The sequence below is a fragment of the Solanum verrucosum genome, unplaced genomic scaffold (assembly GCF_900185275.1).
Source record: "Solanum verrucosum unplaced genomic scaffold, falcon-dt-bn FXZP01000462.1, whole genome shotgun sequence".
In the NCBI taxonomy this organism is placed as follows: domain Eukaryota; kingdom Viridiplantae; phylum Streptophyta; class Magnoliopsida; order Solanales; family Solanaceae; genus Solanum; species Solanum verrucosum.
The window spans coordinates 497,181-517,133 of record NW_026019987.1 but is presented as its reverse complement, the minus strand read 5'-3'; the positions used below and the strand labels follow the sequence as shown (position 1 = coordinate 517,133).

General features: G+C 29.6%; 2 protein-coding genes and 1 pseudogene across 3 annotated transcripts in view; 2 read left to right on the top strand and 1 right to left on the bottom strand.

Annotated features, from left to right (window-relative positions):
- Positions 1-1,336: 1,336 nt before the first annotated feature.
- The window catches only part of LOC125818509 (uncharacterized), a 90,745-nt gene continuing 72,128 nt past the window's right edge, over positions 1,337-19,953 (bottom strand). For both annotated transcript variants that reach the window (XM_049497995.1, XM_049497996.1), the window contains exons 2-5: positions 5,196-5,384; positions 3,458-3,571; positions 3,287-3,357; positions 1,337-1,752 (exon numbers count right to left, since the gene is read on the bottom strand). In XM_049497995.1, coding sequence (XP_049353952.1) covers positions 1,491-1,752; positions 3,287-3,357; positions 3,458-3,571; positions 5,196-5,375 — 627 coding nt within the window. In that variant the 5' untranslated portion in view covers positions 5,376-5,384 and the 3' untranslated portion in view covers positions 1,337-1,490. The remainder of the gene's footprint in view (positions 1,753-3,286; positions 3,358-3,457; positions 3,572-5,195; positions 5,385-19,953) is intronic.
- On the top strand, positions 9,445-10,787 carry LOC125818506 (uncharacterized; annotated as a pseudogene).
- Positions 11,627-17,631, top strand: LOC125818497 (carotenoid 9,10(9',10')-cleavage dioxygenase 1-like). The gene is made up of 13 exons (XM_049497982.1): positions 11,627-11,731; positions 11,874-12,014; positions 12,150-12,252; positions 13,828-14,087; positions 14,620-14,799; positions 15,343-15,421; positions 15,498-15,579; positions 15,840-15,902; positions 16,022-16,160; positions 16,268-16,595; positions 16,817-16,866; positions 16,992-17,153; positions 17,524-17,631. Exons 1-13 carry the CDS (start codon positions 11,627-11,629, stop codon positions 17,629-17,631), a joined length of 1,800 nt encoding a protein of 599 aa, XP_049353939.1.

The window sequence follows — 19,953 nt, the reverse complement described above, 5'->3', positions numbered from 1 at the left end:
GCTTTATATATAGCATTGATGCAAAATTGAAGAAAAAATTTCAGAAGTATTAGATTTGATTATGTTACTACTACAAATTATGAAATAACAATATAGTCACTAAAGACATTATGAATTCTTTATCTGTCTGTATTAGATAGAAAATACATGTGATGCTTGGACAGAGATTGAACAAAATTAATAAATTACATAAAGTTATGTATGAACAATCAAGGCTCAAGCTATTTCCTCACTATCAATATTGAGATTTGAAAACATACAGTAAGTAAAGAGAAAAGAAGAGACAGATAACGTAGTGGATGGAATTAAGGATAAAATTGACAATTTATAACTGCTTTAAATTTAAAATTATTTATCAATTGTAAAAAAATATTAAATCTGTTTTTTAAGATGCCGACATTTGTCATTATGTGTGTATGTTGATGACATGTGTCTATTTTTATTTTAAATTTTGAATTTATAATAATTAATTAGTAATATAATACTTAATTATTTATAATTTAAAATTCTGAAAATTTGTGGTAATGACATGTGGCATTTTTTCTTCTCCTATTATATATAGATAGATTATTATTATTAGTTAATATTTTTTTGGATAAAATATTGAGTAAGTACTATTTATAGAAAAGAATACTTTATTATATAATAAAAGGAGAGAACTTTTTGAAGAAAATTCACGCATCTGAAGAGTATTATTTTGAGAAAAACTAATTAAATGGATTAATCAGTTATATAATAAATTAAAAAGAAATTGATTACAAAAAAAAAAAGTCATGAATAACTTTGCAACAAGAACAAACTTCGTAAAAAAATATATTAATTTATTTTTTAAAGTTTAAGACCTTCATTCAATTTTCACTTCTTCCATATGACAATTATTGATTCGACGTAAGATCAAGGATCCAAAAATTAGTACAGCTAGGACCAACATTAATTTTACCAATACACGACTATAGCGTTAGTGATCAATTTGTAAGATAACTGAATAATATTTTATTATAACGATTGAAATTAATTTTTCATATTAGGTTATATATTATATATTTTCTATAACTGCCAAAAGTATTTGGACAATTCGAAAAAAATATTTTCTATATATCTTTGCACACTGGAAATTCATAAGAAATGCCAAATACCAAATAATATATATATATATATATAATGATGAGAGGGAGTTGCTCGAATGGTAAGCACCCCTCACTTCCAACCCGAAGGTTGCGAGTTCGAGTCACCAAGGGAGCAAAATGGGTGGGAGCTCCTATAGGGAGAGTAAAAAAAAAAAAAAAGGAAAGTAGGCATACGCATTATACAGAAAACTGTGTATAATCCTTGAAAGAGAAAACTGTGTTGCTATAACAACTATATAGGTTTATTGTACAAATTGGTAAACTATAAATTTTTATTTGATTTTTTCATTTTCAATAATAACAGAAAATCAAGAATGGCTCCTCCAGTCTATCATTCTTGCAAATGCAGAGTTCATTTTTTTTTTACCCTTTTCTTCTCTTTGGGCTTAGAATGAACTCATCGTCATCGTCATCACTACTATCACTTTTCAATCGTTTCTTCGCCTTTATATCACCGTTCTTTGATGCTTGCTGTGGCTTTTTTGAGCTCTCGGCTTTGCTAATGAATGGTCGCGGAGGAGGAGATTTAATAGGAGTCCCCATTCGAATTTGCTTTTGCTTTCTCTGTTTTTTCTCGAACACCTTCTTTGATCTCTCGGGTGATAATAGACCATGCTCCATCAACCTGCATTTTACATGCCTCAAAAGTCTTATTTCAACTCTATTTGGAAACTCGAAAGAATGAAAGGACAAAAAAAAACAGTACTAGTAACATTTATTCAATCCATTTTCAACTCGTCCAAATTCAACCAGACCTTAGGCATGGATAGCCCTCTATAGTATAATGGAAGTCACCAACCTAGGCCATGGGCCTTCATGATCACTCATTAACACAACAAAGCGATGTTAAAAATTTCCAGCTTCTTAATACTCAAAATCCCCAATCTCGCACACACAAGGCCTGACATTACTCGGTCTATAAATATTCTTTCTAAATTCATGAAGGAACCACTGTTGTCTTTAGGTGATCGAGGAAACTGAACACTGTTATATTTCCTTAGTTGAACCAAACGAGAGCACAATTCAGCTATGGTCCAACTTGTGAAGTAATACAGATGAGAAGAATTCTCGAAAATTTGCAATGCAAGAAGAAGGAACTACATTTCCAATCTATTGCGAGAAACCAAGAATCCAGTCTGCTATGCTGATTGCTTCATCAGAGTCAGCTAGAAAAAACTTTCAGCGGATTTAACAACACTAATGAGCAGCGGGTGGATATACTCCAAAAAAGACAGTCATTTTGGAGAAGTGGGAGAAAATCAAGTGTCTATTTAAGATCACGAATAAAATATGTGTCGAAGATCAATATTTTGTTCTTCCAGAATGTCAACCACACGAACACATCAAGGTTGACTAGTGTCAAAAGAAAGTGTAATATTCTGATTCTGTTACTAAAACATAAATCTAGAAGTTTCTTGAATTAATATCTTAAATTTGTATGTGCTGCTAGTTTATCTAGAGTCTTCCCTAGACTAGTATATAAGTGTTTTCTAGCATTTGTTACCAAAACTACAAGTAAAATCGAAGCCTAAGCCAAATCTCTGAGAACCCCTTTCTTATACTAAAATTACTACAAATATTAATCTTCTTTCAATTCAAAACAAACTTCGTTCCTACTCTATGTCCACTACATGATATTCTGATAAGAAAGAGGTAAGTTGTAATAGTTTCGTAACAAGAAAAAGATTTCACTCTTGCCAAACCTTAGTGGACCTTTTACCTGGTAACAATGCTGGTGGAGGTAGCATGTACCTCGTAGAATTAGTGTGACGTGCACGTAAATTGGCACGGACATTATTCTTATGAAAAAGAAAAAGAAAGATTTTTCTCTGCAGTGTGAGAATTTAAAGCCACTAGGTAGGACCTAATCCTGTTGTGGAGTCTCATACAGGGAAAGTGGCTGAGGTGGATTTAAGAGCAGTTAACAATATTGAGAAATGAAGACACAAGCAAGCACACTTCAAAAATGTTGACGAGCATGTGTAGGATCTTTCAAAAGTAGTGCATTTTTTAAGGATCCGACACTGGTGCGATAATATTTTTGAATAGTCCGAACAAGTGTATTTCTACATATAGCTTACAGATATAAGGTTGCAAGACAAATTTTTTGTTCTTTTTTATAAGTAGAAGATCCAGAGGCAAATGTCAAGAAAACTCACCAAAACTCGGCCATTTCACTTGAAGGTATCTGTTTTGACAATGATTCATAGAATAACCTCAACGGTTCTCGCTGTTGAAGAGAATACACAATATTAAAATCGTGGACCAGTCCGGATTTCCATTTAAATTAATCATTAAACAGATCATGAAGAAAATAAGGAGTATATCACCTCTTCAGGAACATCAAACTTCTGACCAGCCAAGGAATACACTTTCTTCACTCTAGTTTTGGTTTGCGTTTTAGTGACGGTCTTGGATGAAGTTGAGGTTGTTTTTCCTTTCACCTTTACTTGGACAATACGGATTCAAAGAACTAATCAAGGTCATCATCGTCAAAGCAGAATAAGCTTTGGTCATTAATTTCTATACAACTAAATAATTGTAAGAGTAGGTGGGGTTGGATGAGAAAACTCAAAGAAACCAATTGAGATATAGATACATTTTATGTTCAAAATTATCAATTTAAAGGTAATTGGTGTTTAGAGAAAACTAAATTCATGGCCTAAGCGTAATACGGTTACTAAGTCACACATGCATCTTAGTTTAACCCTATTCACTCAAAATACAATATCCAATTCATCACGAAAAACAAATCAACAAGAAATCTCACACTCCCACAAAACAAGACAAACAAAGACAGGAAATGAAGAATCTTTTAACTACTCTAGAATATCAGAAGTTTGAAGAACAAGGAAAGTAATGATCTTTCTTTTAAACGAAGTACCTCAGTGTTAGAGACGATAAAGAGAGTTGAAAGGGAAATCCTTAATTACTCCTAAGGAAAAAGGAATACTAGTAATCAATACTTGCAACACGAGAAACGAATGATCTCTTGCAAATGTTACCTCAAGAATATCAAAATTTGAACCATAAAAAGACGATCATTTGCAGATGCTACCTCAATCTTTTACCAATAGACAAATTATTAACCGATATTGTTATGAAATAGATCTCGAATAGAACAGAATTTATACAGAACATCCATATTACAGATCAACACTACTTTAAGATTGAGACATAATTGATTAACTATAAAAACCCAATGATCTTCTTGCACATGGGCACTTCAATTATTCAAGAATATCGAAATTTGAATATAAAAAGATGATCTTTTACCTCAAAGTTTCAAGAATATCAAAATATGAAGCATAAAACATGATCTTTTTTGCAGATGTAACCTCAATCTTTCACCAATAGACAAATTATTTACCACTATTAAAACTAAATGGATCTCAATTAGAACCGAATTTATCAAAAAGCAATGATCATTTGCAGATGAGCACCTCAATTTTTCAAGAACATCATATTTGATGCATAAAAAGATGATCTTTTTGCCTCAAATTTTCAAGAATATCAAAATATGAACCATAAAAACATGATCTTTTTTGCAGATGTAACCTCAAGCTTTCACCAATAGACAAATTATTACCAATATTAGAACTACATGTCTAAATGGATCTCAATTAGAACAGAATTTATCAAAAAACAAGGATCTTTTGCCTATGGGCACCTCAATTTTTCAAGAACATCAACATATGAAGCATAAAAATCCAATCTTTTTGCAGATACAACCTCAATCTTTTACCAATACTTTAACTAAATGGATCTCAATTAGAGAAAAATTTATCAAAAAGCAAGAATCTTTAGCCAATGGGCACCTCAATTTTTCAAGAATATCAACATATAAAGCATAAAAATCCAATCTTTTTGCAGATACAACCTCAATCTTTTACCAATACTTGAACTAAATGGATCTCAATTAGAGCAAAATTTATCAAAAAACAAGAATCATTTGCCTATGGGCACCTCAATTTTTCAAGAACATCAATATATGAAGCAAAAAAATCTAATCTTTATACAGATGGATCTCAATTAAAGCAAAATTTCTCAAAAAGCAAGAATCTTTACCTCAGTTTTAGATACATTAATGGCAGATTTACCCTTTGAATCTGCAGATGGCTTAGATGAGATCTGAATAACCTTTTTCTTGATAACAGATGAATCAAATTTGGGTTTTGAAGATGACCCAACTTGATTATTACTGTTAGGTTTCACCTTCACTACACTAGATTTGGTCTCTGTAGCCATATCTTAGAGTACCTTAGAGCAACACAAAATTTTCTTGGCTTTTTTTTTCTTCTCAATGGTTCATTGGTATCCTAATCTACCACTATCCTTTGTCACTGTAAAAAAAAAAAACTGCGTAAAATTGCTAAATTAGATTTAACAGTGAGATAAAGTGAATGAGAAATTGCTGACTTTTTTTTTTGGGTAGGTTCCTAACTGTTACAGCATATATTTCATGAAGGATTTTTAACTACTTTTAGGCAATAATTTAAAAAATCCTTTTTTTTTTAAGGGGCTTCATGCTGTTGTTTGATATATGTATTGAAGTTTGATTAATGTGAAATTAAGTTTTGCATAGTTCATTTTTAGAAGTGACACTTTCAATAAGATATTTTTTATTATCAAGACTCGAACGTCTCTGATTAATGCAAAGATCCTAACCATCCCCTCTCACAACTTAATCGATAATAGTCAAAATTTCAGGTTCTTTTGAAATATATTGAACAGTATATACCCACAAATGTTAGTAATGGACTAGGCCCTCTTGGTCATATGAGATGAAATGTTGGCATGAAATTATATGAGATGAAATGAAAGTTTTATTTGGATATGCAATTTGAATTTAAATTACTTTTTTTTCATAATTATTTTTTAAAAAAGAAAAATCAGAAGTTGTGAAAAATATTAAAATTGATCAAATTCTTTATACAATCTTACCAAATACACAAAATTCATAACACAAGTATAACATACTATCACAAAGGTATTTAAAAAAAAACACAATATTTAATTATTTATTGATCGAATTTAGTTCAATAAAAAAATTTAATATGAGTTGTAGTGAACGATTCTTTAACATAAGTCATTTGTTGGTCAATATTATTAGTAACTATTTTGTGAATTTATATTTTGTGAATATTCATGACTCCATTGATATTCTTGCAAAAAAAAAATATGTAGATATAAAATGGTGGATTTTTTTACAGTAATATAAACTTGTGAAGCAATTTTTATATTTAAAAAAATGAAATTTTCAAATCAAACGTTTTAGAAAATTTTAAATTTCATCTCATGATTTATCATATGTTCAAACACTGATTTTAACTTATAATCTCAAATTACAAAATGAAATTACATGTCTAAACACTTACGAACCATCCTATCATAACTCATTTCAATAATGGTTAAAATTTCAAGTATGAGACAGTTAACATTCCACTTCTTTTTAAGAAAAAACATTTTTAATAGTATATGCCCACAAATGTTAGTAATTACTTAGTTTCTTAGCTATTGTGATTTGTGCCTACCTTAAAAAAATGGCATGCCTCTTTTCTTTTCTTTTTTAATCTATAACCTACTCAAGCTAACCAATAAAATTTTGGATGGGCTAAGTCATAATTAGTTTATTAATTCAATTTTAATTTTATATCATTCAAATTTAATTAGTGATTCGTTGATTTATTATCTCTAACATGCGATATTTAATCTTGATTCTTAAATCAAATCTTATAGAGAAAAAAAGAGGGAATGAGATAACGATGATGGAGATCATCCCACCCTGAACTCACAATTCTCACCTCATTCTGCTAAATATATAAATATTTTTAGGATAATATTTTTATTTACTTATTTATTAAACACTAAAAATAAGTATTTAAAAAAATACTTGTTTTTTTAAAAAATATTTTCTAAAAAATCATTTTTCATGGAAAATATCTTCTTTCATACCGAACACACCCATAGGTGCGCCTGAAATTAGCGCGATACAAGAATAGCTAGCGGTCCTTCCCACCACCCCGTAGAATTTATCGATCTTTCGTACATCATAGAGCTAGGCTTTATGACTTTTAATAATTATCTAGTTATATGAAAGTTATTTTAGATTTTCGATTATAACGCATGCATTAGGGCCTTATTTAGTTGATTAACAATAACAAAGACTGATTAAGCTAAACAAAGCTTCTTTTTCTTTTATTTCGATAAGAACATCATGTTTTAAATATAATTATCGATCCGATCAACAAAAAAAGTTTAGAGATATCAAGTATCATGTATTCCATCCATCTTTTACTTTCATGGTAAGTTTGATTTATATAAACCTTCCTAATTCCTATGGTAGACTTTTATTCCCCCCTTCCCCCCCAAAAAAAAAGTCAATGTAAAACATTAATTATATTTTCTGCCATAATATTAGCAGTAAATGCGTACGTTATTTTTATATATGTTGACCATATAAAAATATTGTTAAATTATTAGGTTATTTAAAGGATAACTAATGAGTATATATATGTAACCATTTAATATACTGAAAAATAAGATAAATAAACTATTATAAGAGTGCGCAAATTCGATTTAAATGAAAAAATTGACTGAATTGAAAATTAAGTTTATATAATTTTCTGTTGCATCCAGAGTTTTGACAACAACTGATTTATTGATCATAAGTGTACATACGTGTAAGGAGTTTGTTCGAATTTTTTTTAAAAAAATTATTATATAAACTTTATTTATAATTGGAGAATCAAAATTTATTTATTCATCAAATTATTTCGAAAGCCTAAATATCCTAAAACAAGCATTTTGCTCCTTTTTCTTTTGCTTTTTGGCCAACTATGTATTAGCAAGTCAAAAGGCGCTCCATCCCCGTATCCGTATTGAGGTCTCATTAAATTCAAATTTGTGCATTGTAAAGCTCATTTTTTATGGGTGACACTCCAAATAAGATTTTTTTTTATTCTTAAAGGCTTGAATCTGGAAACTTTAATTAGAACGAAAGGACATTCTATGATATGATGCTTTGAAATCGAAAGAAGATTTATCACGTAATGATTACTTAGCCTATTCGTGTTTGTCTAGCATTATTTGAGCAAGCACTTGTAATCTTATTTGATATTGTCTCAATTTATACAATATTCTTTTGCATCTCGAATTTTAAATTAGCTTTAAATTAATTCTCAATAAACAACAACAAGAAATAACAGTACATAAATTGGAGCGAATGAAGTATTAATGGTTGAGTGGTTGGGGAGGTCCTGGAATTGAATCCACCCTCTATCTACTATTCAGTTATGAGCTTGTCAAATAAGGCTTCTTGACTAGTGCGATATAAATCTTCCGTATGATTTGCGAGCGCAATGAATGGTCACTTAATAATGAGAATGGCCACTTGACTGCACAAAAAACCAGATCCCGTGACACCCACACTTTTGCCATAAAAGTAAATCCAATGAACTTTCACGGATTTCCATTTCTTACACTATCCACACCCATAACGAATCACACACACATTAAATTCCTACCTATCTAATTATATGTAACCATTTAATATACGGAAAAATAAGATAGATAAACTATTATAAGAGTGCGCAAATTCGAAAACCTTAGCTTTCTTGACGATAGGATAACTCTGCAAACTTTCTGCCGACCTAGGGTTCTGGTGGCTCCTACATAGGCAGCAGCTACGCAGCTATCATGGCTGCTACGGCCACTGGATGGCCTCCTTTCGAGGCTGTCCAGCCCGCCCCACCACCACATACGCCACCCTTAATCTGCCTTAATTAACTCAAAAACAATTGTAAAATCAATCGAAATAATTCATGGAGAACCTACTATCACGTTTTCAATGGAGGAAAGGCAAGACTTTATGATCGAAGAAGGATTACATCAAGCAATGGTGTTTAAATTATCACATGGTGCGTCAGATTTGAACGTATTAAGGTCAATTTTAGCAAAACATCTTGGTACCAAGGGCAATTGTTTAATTGGCTTACTTGCTCCAAGACAAATTTTGTTGAGGTTTGATCAATATGAAGATTATGTACTAGCTTTATCTCGCTCAGTTAATTATCTTCTCTACAATGGAGAGGAGCACCAATGTAGGGTTTTTCCATGGTCCATTGGATATAACCCTAAGGAGGAAACGACGTTAGCTGTGGTTTGGATTTCTTTACCGGACTTATCTCCAGATTTGTTTGCCAAGAAGTTTATTTTGTCTATAACATCAGCAGTTGGGAAACCAATAGCTATAGATAAAGCAACTCAAATCAAGTCAAGACCTAGCATGGCTAGAGTCAAGGTTATACTTGATCTAATGGAAAAGCATCCAAATCGTATAAGGTTGCAGTTTGTAGATGGAAAATCTGGTAAGTTGATAGAGGTTTTTCGGGAGATTGTATATGATAATCTACCTTTGTAGTGCAATTATTGTAAGCACCAAGGTCATGATGAAGATAGTTGTCGTTTGATTTCGAAAAGAAATCAAAATAACAAACAAATTGATGATACCATTGAAGGTGCTTTAAAAGGTACTACTGATAGTGAAAAGTATCAAGGTGATGCGAGAGAAATATTAAATGAAAAAAGAAAGACTGTAGATGTCGATCAAAGTAAAGCTACTTCTTTAAATCGGCAATTGGTTGCTTCCACTTCCGAGCAAAATCGTGTAGACTCAATGGATGTTGATACAAGTAATATTGGTGTTCAAACAACTACCGAAAACAAAGGTGATTGCAATAACCAACAGGCTGCTATTAATGAGGTGCAATCAAAAGAAGTTGGGATGAATTTGATGTCTAATGCAACTAAAAACGCAGGGGGAACACCAAGAGTTGGGGTTGATGTGCCGCAAGTTGATTCAGGGCAAAAACTAATGGATACATCTGATGTTGAAGATGCTGAAAATTCTGGGCAGCATTTTTTGCAAGTTGCAAACGAGAATCCAACTAAAAACTGGACACTGGTTGCACACAAAAAATCAACTAGTAGTCGGATCATTTCCTCTGCTAGTCAAAATAATTCTCCATGTAGTGAAAAGGGTCCGACTGGGAATTTTCATGACAGTGAGAAGAGACAAGATACTAGTAATGCCTCAAGAGACCTATTATATGTTCGAATAGCTTTGATGCTTTATTGAAGAATACTGGAAAGCAAGTAAGGTTAACAAAGAATGACAACGATTTGATCTAAGAAAAACAAGTCTCACCACCTGCTTTAAATAGCAAATTAAGTCGAGAAGCTCCCATATTTGTGCCTAAATGTGTGCTTGCAAAGAAGAATGAGTCAAGGGCCTTAGTGTCAAATACAATTGATTTGGGTGAGGATTCTCTTGATGAAGATGGAATGGATTTGGGTGAGGATTCTCTTGATGAAGATGGAATGGATTTGGGTGAGGATTCTCTTGATGAAGATGAGGACGACAATATGCTGGACATTTGCTTTGATAGAGTGGCTAGGGAAGGGGATATATCACCTAGGCAACAAAGAAGTGGAAGCAACAAAAGCAAAAAGAAGACACAAGGAAGGCAACATAGTTGGGATGGTAAAATGACTGAGGAGTTTGTTCCAAGGCACTTACCTATGCGACAAGCAAAGCAAAACCATTTGACAGTATCAATAGGTTCAACTAGATCCAATAAATCCATAAAGAAGGTATGAATCATCAAGTGTTGTTGGATAGGTTTGAAGAAGAAGACAAGAGAAAAACACTTCAAGTTACTTTTGATGGGCAATCAATCTTTTTTAATTCATGCTTTTGTAATAGAAAGTTTGAGGCAGGTAACTCAACTTTCTTCTTGATTGACATATTTTTACATTATTTAAGCGTCCTCATTTGTAATATCATCATGGAGTGTATTACAAACTCTGTTGCTTCCACTTGCTTGTACTTGTCCCTATTGATATTTTTTATGTTTAATAAAAGACCGCTAGACACTGTCTAGTGATAAATTTGCTTTAAAAAAAAAGAGTGCACAAATTCAATTTAAATGAAAAAATTGACATAATTGAAAATTAAGTTTATATAATTTTCTGTTGCATCCACAGTTTTGACAACAACTGATTTATTGATCATAAGTGTACATACGTGTAAGGGAATTTGTTCGAATTTTTTTTTTTGACCAAAAATTTATATGTACATATAAGATTAAAATTAATTTTTTTATGTATATATAATTCCTTTGATTTCTTCCTGTTTATACTCTGTTATTGAACATACACATGAATTTTAAGTACAAATCAAAATTAATCGAGCTTAGATATCGATACCGAACCCTATAAGGTGGGAAACCCAAAGAAAAAAGACTAGCAATAAATTATATCATGGGAGCAGCTACTTGGTGGGAAAAATATAATAATGTTTTGTGGTCACACAATCTAACTATAAATTCATCCATTCTTATGCACCAAAACAACATATCTTCTTATTCAAATTTTCAATAATCCAAAAAAAATAGTGAAGAAATAAATAAAAGAAGTTTCTTTTTTTTAAAATATTTATGGCTGCTTGTAGTTATACATGTCAAGTTAATTATTGTTGTTCGCAAAAGCCTGTTATACCAAAATTTAAAGACTTGGGAGCCTCAGTCTCGTTTAATTTGAAGGTGAATTTTTGACAGACGTTTTATTAAAAAGCATGTATCAGTCAAAAATCGACTCATTTCATACTAATAGTTTCGGAAATCTTTTTTTCCCTTGAACTTTGTGCACAATTATAACTTGCTTCATTTTTTTTTTGTGTAACAGCCATTTTTGACAAATTTGGAACATTTTTCCTTGATAATGGATGTTCCAAAAGTTATATTGAAGGAAACTATTTTCAAATTATTGGACAATTTTGTAGATTTGACCTTTGAATTTGTGGATCAACCTTTATCCCCATCTCAGGTATATATATAATTATATATAAATATATATATATATATATATATATATATTTTAATTTGTCCATTAATTATCACATTTTTTGGTACATTTATTTGTTCATGACTTTGTGTATTTTCACAAATAAATAATTGATAGAGTAATTTTGCACCTGTTGAAGAAATTGGAGAAGCTGTAAGAGTCACTATAGTTCAAGGGAAAATTCCAGATGATTTTCCAGAGGGTGTATACATAAGAAATGGTAAGAAAGTGTATAAAATAGGTTTTTTTTACACTATCAAATCATCTAAAAAAAATATAATTGCATGTGGCTCGTAATAAGTGAAACTAGCTAGTTACATGAATATTAAGTGTGTTGTTGGGTATGATAGTTTTAATATTAGTGTGTTAACATGAAATTGTTTTACATTATCGAAGTACGATGATTATTAAAGAATATTTTGATATATTCTATGTATCTTTAGTTTTAGACTATAAAATTCAAAAAATATGTCTTTACTTTCTTAAATTTTGTATCAAATTAAAATCAGACATATAAATTAAAACGAGTGAAATATAACTTAGGTGAGCATTTATAATCTGGAGGTGAGTATAGGGGTGAGGTGAGGGATAAGGGTGGGTGAAGGCGGTGAGGGTGGAGATGAAAGGGGATCTAGGTATGATGGGGTTTGCGGGGCGGAGCCGGATATAAATGAGAGGATTCATTCAAATTTCGTTCAATAGAAAATTATGTTATTTATATTTATTTATTTTTATGTTTATAAAGTAGATATTATATTATACCTCTTTTCGTTTCGTTATGTACTTTTATATTTTGAACTTTCTTAGTAAATTTTTTAACTCTGCCACTAAATGGATGGAACGAAACTCGGGATTGGGGCGATTAGTGGGCGGAATTTGGAGGTAGTGTGGAGACCACCAATTAGAGCTGAGCATAAATCACCGAAAATTAAATTATCAAGTCGAATGAGAAGTTATTTCGATATTTTGATATGTATTAATTTATTTATTCGATATGATATTCAAGAATAAAATTTTAAAAATACAATAACTAATTTTGATAATTTATACACGACATTAATACCATTTGATATTCGATTATTTTAGGGTATGTGTTATGGCTTTCTGCATTCTGCCCACACACTTAATTTCTCTGTGTGCGGTCAGTCTTAACTAATTGAATTTAAATCATTTTTAATCTGTTGACAATTCCAATGCCCCATCTTTTGGATATCCAAGATTCCACCTTTCACTTTGTGTATATTCTAATTTTTTTTATATTTTTTTAAACATATATATTTTATGAACAGTCGACTTCAACTTTAATACGATATTATTAAATTATCGTATTGAAATTCACAATATGGAAGTTTGAATTATAAGTATGGGACTACACATTGAAAGTTGAAATATGATTTATTAGTATCGGACTGAATATCTCTTTTCAATTATTCAATTATCGATCGAAATCAAACTTTCAAAATATAAAATCAAATAGCTATGAAACCATTTTTCTTCCCTTTATAATCTCATAAATAGAAGTTATTTTCTTGATTTTTAAGAAGCTTTTTATCTTAAAAAAATATTTTTTCCCGTAACAAACACACCTTATAAATTAGTGTCATTTGTAAGCAAAAATGCATATGTACGTAGCATATAATTAATAGGTTCAACTGAATTCAATGTTTGTTTTTTTACATAGAGTGCATATATATTTTAAATTTTTAATTCATCCAAAAGTGTAATTTATGATTTCAATGTTAACCTAAAAATTGAATCGATAAAATTTAAATTTTGAATCTGCGTCTGTTTGCAGGATCAAATCCTCTCTTTGGAGGATTAAAATCAACCAAGTCAATATTTGGAAAATCAAGCCATTTATGGGTTGAAGGTGAAGGAATGCTTCATGCTTTGTACTTTACAAAAGAAAAAGGCAACAAATGGAATATATTATACAAGAACAAATATGTAGAAACAGACACATTCAACATGGAAAAAAATCTTAAAAAACCAGGATTTATTCCTAATATTGAAGGGGATTCTCTTGCTGTTTTAGTGGCTTCCCTTTTAAATGTGGTATGTCATGAACTACTTTCATTTTTATTTTTATTTTGATTTTGATTTCTTATCCGGTATTTGATATATGTAACAAGGTCTCGATTAATTAGTATGTAAAACTTATTAGAGGGGAAAATTAAACTCTTCTAATCAGATTTTTTCTTCATATCTAAAGCTTTAATGCTAAATATCTTATTAAGAATAGAATTATCTATTTCATATTCAGAGCTTCAAGCTGAGAGTCTGATATACATGTGCAACATCACATGTATTCGGAAACTTAATTGTATACACGTGCAACGTCACATACATTCAGAGACTTAATTGTAATGTACAAGAGAAGATGATGGTATTATTAATGTGGTCTAGCCCTATGTTTCTTAAACTATTTAAAAATATGGAGGGTGTGTGTCAGATATTTTACAGGTAGTACATATTTGGAGAATTTAATATAAAAATAATAATATTTTAAAGAATCCGAACAACATACATGTAATTAATTGTAGCAAGAGCTTGAATTCTATGTGTATGTATCCTTATTATTTTGCAGATGAGATTTGGTGTATTGCACAAATATATAAGCAATACAAATGTGTTTGAGCATTCAAAGAAGTACTATTCAATTGCTGAAAATCATATGCCTCAAGAGATAAACATACAAACACTTGAAACTTTGGGAAATTGGACTGTTAATGGGGCTTGGAGTCAACCATTCACAGCCCATCCAAAGGTAATGGCTCATCACAAAACTCATTTTGTTACGTCGCTCGAACTCTCTTAAATTATTATCGCAATTACATCACATCCTAAAAGATCAAATATGCTATTTTTGAAAATTTTGACATGTATTTATTAGTGTTTTTGAAGAGTTTAAACAACATATATAGATCTTTACAATGAATCTTGTATGCAAAAATTCTTAAAGTGTGTGGTTGTTTAATCTAGAAGTTTAGACTATTAAAAAAGATTTCTTACATAATTATATTGTATATTATGTATATAGTATATGTATATGAAGTAAAAAATATACAGTATATTATATTTTGTAAATTAGTTGATCGAAGTTATTCTTTCTTTTTATAGGTCAAATGAATGAAAATAGTTTTGTTTTTGTCTTGGGATGTGAGCAAAACTATAGAAACATGTGAACTAGATAGGATTTATTGCATGTTTTTGATTTCATGTTGAAGATGTGATTATCACATTCAAAAATTTAAGTTACTAAAACAAGTATATTTTTAATTAATTATTTATTTATATTATGTCTCGACAGAAAATACCAGACACGGGTGAACTAGTTACAATGGGAATTAATCCACTAAAGCCTTATCTTCAGCTAGGAGTTATTTCAAGTATGTTATTTTCCATTTTGGAAAGTTTATTTAATTTCCTAATTTATTTTTAAATTCACTTAATACCTATTTTCAGCTGATGGAAAACAAATGGTTCACAAGGTGGATGTCAAACTTAATAGGTGTATCATTTGCCATGAAATTGGAGTTACAAAGAGGTAATTATTATGCATTTAAGTTTTATGTACTGACTGATCATATATATAAAATAAAATCAACTTATAATAATAAGTATTTTTTTCTATAAAATTTTATACGATAACCTGAAAACTAAAGTAAAAATTCATTATAACCAATTACATTGAACTAATCGATAGTGTAAATATTTTTTGTAGTTTAGTATAAATTTATGAACTTAAGTCCAATTATTATATATGTTAATGTTATTCTAATATTTTTACAATTCAATTATGTGTAGGTACAATGTGATTTTGGATTTTCCACTAACTATTGACCTAAACAGACTTATTATTGGAGAGCAGTAAGTATTTCAAACATGATATATTATTATTTTTAAAATTAGTGATACTACAATTTAATGAAAAGTACTTTTTAATTAAATCCTTAATTAATGTATATTTATACTTCTGATTTTCGCAGATTAATAAAATATGATAAAGATGGATATGCAAGAATTGGAATAATGCCTCATTATGGTGATGCTAATTCCATTAAATGGTTTGAAATTGAACCATGTTGTGTATTTCACATAATAAATTGTTTTGAAGATAATGACGAGGTATCTTTACATTTTTTTAAACTTGATTTAATTTCAGATTTATGTGATCAATAATGAAACTAGTAAAATTAATTAATTTTATCCCTTTTTGTGTGTGTGTGTAAAAGGTGGTGGTGAGGGCATGTAGGGCTCGTAGATCGATTATACCAAGACCAGATATTATAGTAGATGAGTTTGAGCTGAGTTTGGACGAATTAGACGAGATGAATTTCAGTAAAAACAATGTTCAGACGTTAAAAGAGATTTTTTCATTTTTTCGAGTTTGTGAATGGAGATTAAACATGAAAACAGGAGAAGTGAAGATGAAAGATTCAACTACAACCGATCATCAATTTATAATGGAATTCCCAATGATCAATGAACACTTCATTGGTATTAAAAACAAATTTTGTTATCTACAACTTATTGATTCAGAAGCTTTCTCTAATTACTTTGGTTAGTACTCTAATTTCTGTTTGGATTTGGAACATTGAGATATAAATTATAATCATTATTAAAAACATGAATTTATTAGCTAAGAATTCATTACTAATTTATCGTTAAATAGAATTAGTGATAAATATTTATTATTTAGCAATAAAATAAAAAATTTCATGTTACTAATTAAACTTCATGATGACATATTATCTTGAATTTAGCAAAGAATTTATCAGGAGGATTTGCTAAATTTGGAGGGCTAGCCAAACTTCATTTTGAAGAAAGACAAGTTGAAAATTCTAAGGTAATTGCTACTTATAAATTTGTGACAATAATATTATATTTGACATTTTCTAAAATTGTAATATTAATTTATCTTATTGTTATTACTTTTGAATGTTGATTAATTATTAGGATAATAAAGAAGAAGAAGATTTGATTAAGGTTGAATATCACATTTTCCCAAAAAACACATTTTGTAGTGGAGCTACATTTGTTCCAAAACTTGATGGTGTTGATGAAGATGATGGTTGGATTGTGGCATTCACACATAATGAAAATACAAATCAATCACAAGTAAGTTAAATCATAATATAATTATTCTTTTTTCTCGATTTGTATGTGTCATGTTAATCTTCTATATGTATTTATTACAATTACACGAGATGTTTTCAAGGGACAAATAGCCCCATAATGGACTTGCTATTACAATGCAAACTTAAATTAATCAAGTCAGTAAGTTTTTGAAGTCAAATTTTGAAGGACAAATATAATATATATATATATATATTGAGAAAGAGAGTTTTTAAAATTTTAGGATCGATTGATTAATTTTGAATGGTGTTTCATGAATCCTCTTATAGTTTTTTTTTTTTTTTTTTTACTCAAACGTGATTTTGGAATTTATATTCATTCTAATATGTATATAATTATTTCAATCTTGCAGGTTTATATAATTGATGCAAAAAAATTTGAAAGTGAGGCAGTTGCCATAATCATATTACCAAGTAGAGTGCCATATGGATTTCATGGGGCATTTATGTCCTTCAATTAATTATAGATACCCTACTAAAAAATGTTAAAATCCGAAAAAAAAAATTGACGGACTATAGTTTATAACCAATAAAATCCATCGATCCGTTGGTTTTGGCCTTCGTTTTTCGACCTGTTTTTTTTAGTGATAGTATAGTATTCAATATCTTGTGCTTATTGCCTTATTGAATTGTTTCGTATATTTGCGGTCTCCAATAAATACATGCATGAATAAAATATAATATATGCCAATAAATGTTAGTTTCCTTTATTAATTTTTTTTTTTTAATAAAGATCTCATTAGTTTAGGAGTTAATTATTTAGATATATATACTCTAATTTATAATATTACGAATCTTACTAGACTTTGGAACGCCCAGATTATACGTCCAAATACATGTATTTCGGGATACATGGGTCAAAATTAGGAGTAATTTATTGTAGATACATTGTATCCAATTAAGTAGATTCGCATGTATCTGGGATACATAACAAATGTCTCCCTCACCGCTCTCCTATGTAACTGGTGTAATTCACATGTATCTAGTATGTATCTAATGTGATTCACATGTATCTAGGACATGTGACTATCTTGCTCGCCTCTCTCTCTCTATTTTAGTGTCTCTGGTAGAAAAAAAACATATATCTGGGTGTATCTTCCTCAATATATGATAGAAAACTCTTAATTAGTGGTGAGATACATAATTATTTAAAAGTGTCGATAGAATTAGTATATATAATTTGGATGTATGTCTAATAAAATAGTTTTTCTTTTAAAAAAATATGGTCAAGTCTCTCTTTCTTTGGCCCATACCACTTGAACTAGATTTATAACCAACTTGTAAATTTTAGGACACGATGGATCATGAATCGTTTATTAATTACATTCAATTTTATACTCGATTAAATTATTTGAGCAATTTGTCTTATTTGTCACCTCTCTATTGTGAGATATTCGATTTCGATTTTTGAATGGTATTTGTTGTACGCATTGTTAGTTTGTTACGAAAATAATCGTAAATACTTTACTAATTTCAAGAGTATCATAAAATCAATTGAGAACAATTCAGACTTAATATTAATATTCCTAATACGTAATACAATATTGATAAATTAAGAAAGTTATAAGACTTAGATCCTTGTATCGTACATGCAAAACACATGATTACTAAATATTTAATTTGTGTTTACTGAGGACGTTGTTGTTTTTTCTATCATAAATACAGATGTGCTTGAACTCGATAACATGATCTCTTTTGGTGAGCCCCCACTATGATCGTTAGTGGGTGCCAATTTTTGTGAACCATAGAGCATAATATGAACGGTACAAAATAAGAGGATCGAGAGTGTTCACCTAAACTCTTTCAGTAAAATTTACACGTATATATAAGGTTTTTTTTCTTACTTTTTTTTTATGTGAGTCTACTAAGCACAAAACTAAAAGTAGACTCAATGGGTTAGGAAAAGTTCAAAATTCACCAAGAGTTTCCAGGTTTAAATTTTAGGTATTATATTATTATTTTTCGAATTCTCTTAGTGAAAATCTTGAATCCGTCACTACTAATGGAACTGTAATTTTTTGTGTAAGAGATTCTAAGACGTGTTATATTTTTATTCACCTTTATCTTTGGCTTTCTTTTCAACATATTTCTTCCCTACAATTTTTATACTTATTAGCATATTAATACATGATTTATCTTTCTCTTTTATTTATTATTAATTATGAATCCAAACATCCACTTGTCTTAGCTTGAGTTGGAATATGGCTGCAAGTTATTGTTTCCGGACGAGCATATTAATTAAAGACATTATATATCAATTAATTGAATATTCATTTAATATTTCAAATGCTAGCTTCCCCAATTTTTTTGTAAAAAAAAATAATTATAAATTTATGTGATCGTTTGAGTCACTTTTCTTTTTCTCTTTTTAACTAATTTAAATGAGAGAGATAGAGAATGTATGTGTTTAAGGGAAGGGTAAAATGGTCACTGGACATTTTAGTAATTCAATTTTATTTTATTTTTTGAGTTTTTTACTTTCGGTATAAATTATTTTGCTTCAAATTTCTTCATCTTTGCATCGTTATAATCTTATACAACATAAATAGTACTAAATATGTCATCAGATTTAATATCGCTATAGGCTTTAGTTACATTTACAAAGAGTGCTAAAATGTAACTGTCAATAATAATTGTCTCTAAAAAATATATTTATCATTAGTTAAGTTATTACAATTAATTAATTATTGCTAAAGATTATTTTTAATATAGTGACTGATAGTGCATTAAATAGTACCATTATAGAGTATTATAGATTTATTAAGAAAAGAGAAATGGATTGT

What these genes read in the sequence shown, in the direction of transcription:
- LOC125818497 (XM_049497982.1), top strand. Translation starts at nt 11,627, where the DNA reads ATGGCTGCTTGTAGTTATACATGTCAAGTTAATTATTGTTGTTCGCAA. An exon ending in CAGTCTCGTTTAATTTGAAG is followed by an intron (nt 11,732 to 11,873) that starts GTGAATTTTTGA and finishes TTTGTGTAACAG; the next exon opens with CCATTTTTGACAAATTTGGA. An exon ending in GTTTTGAAGATAATGACGAG is followed by an intron (nt 16,161 to 16,267) that starts GTATCTTTACAT and finishes TGTGTGTAAAAG; the next exon opens with GTGGTGGTGAGGGCATGTAG.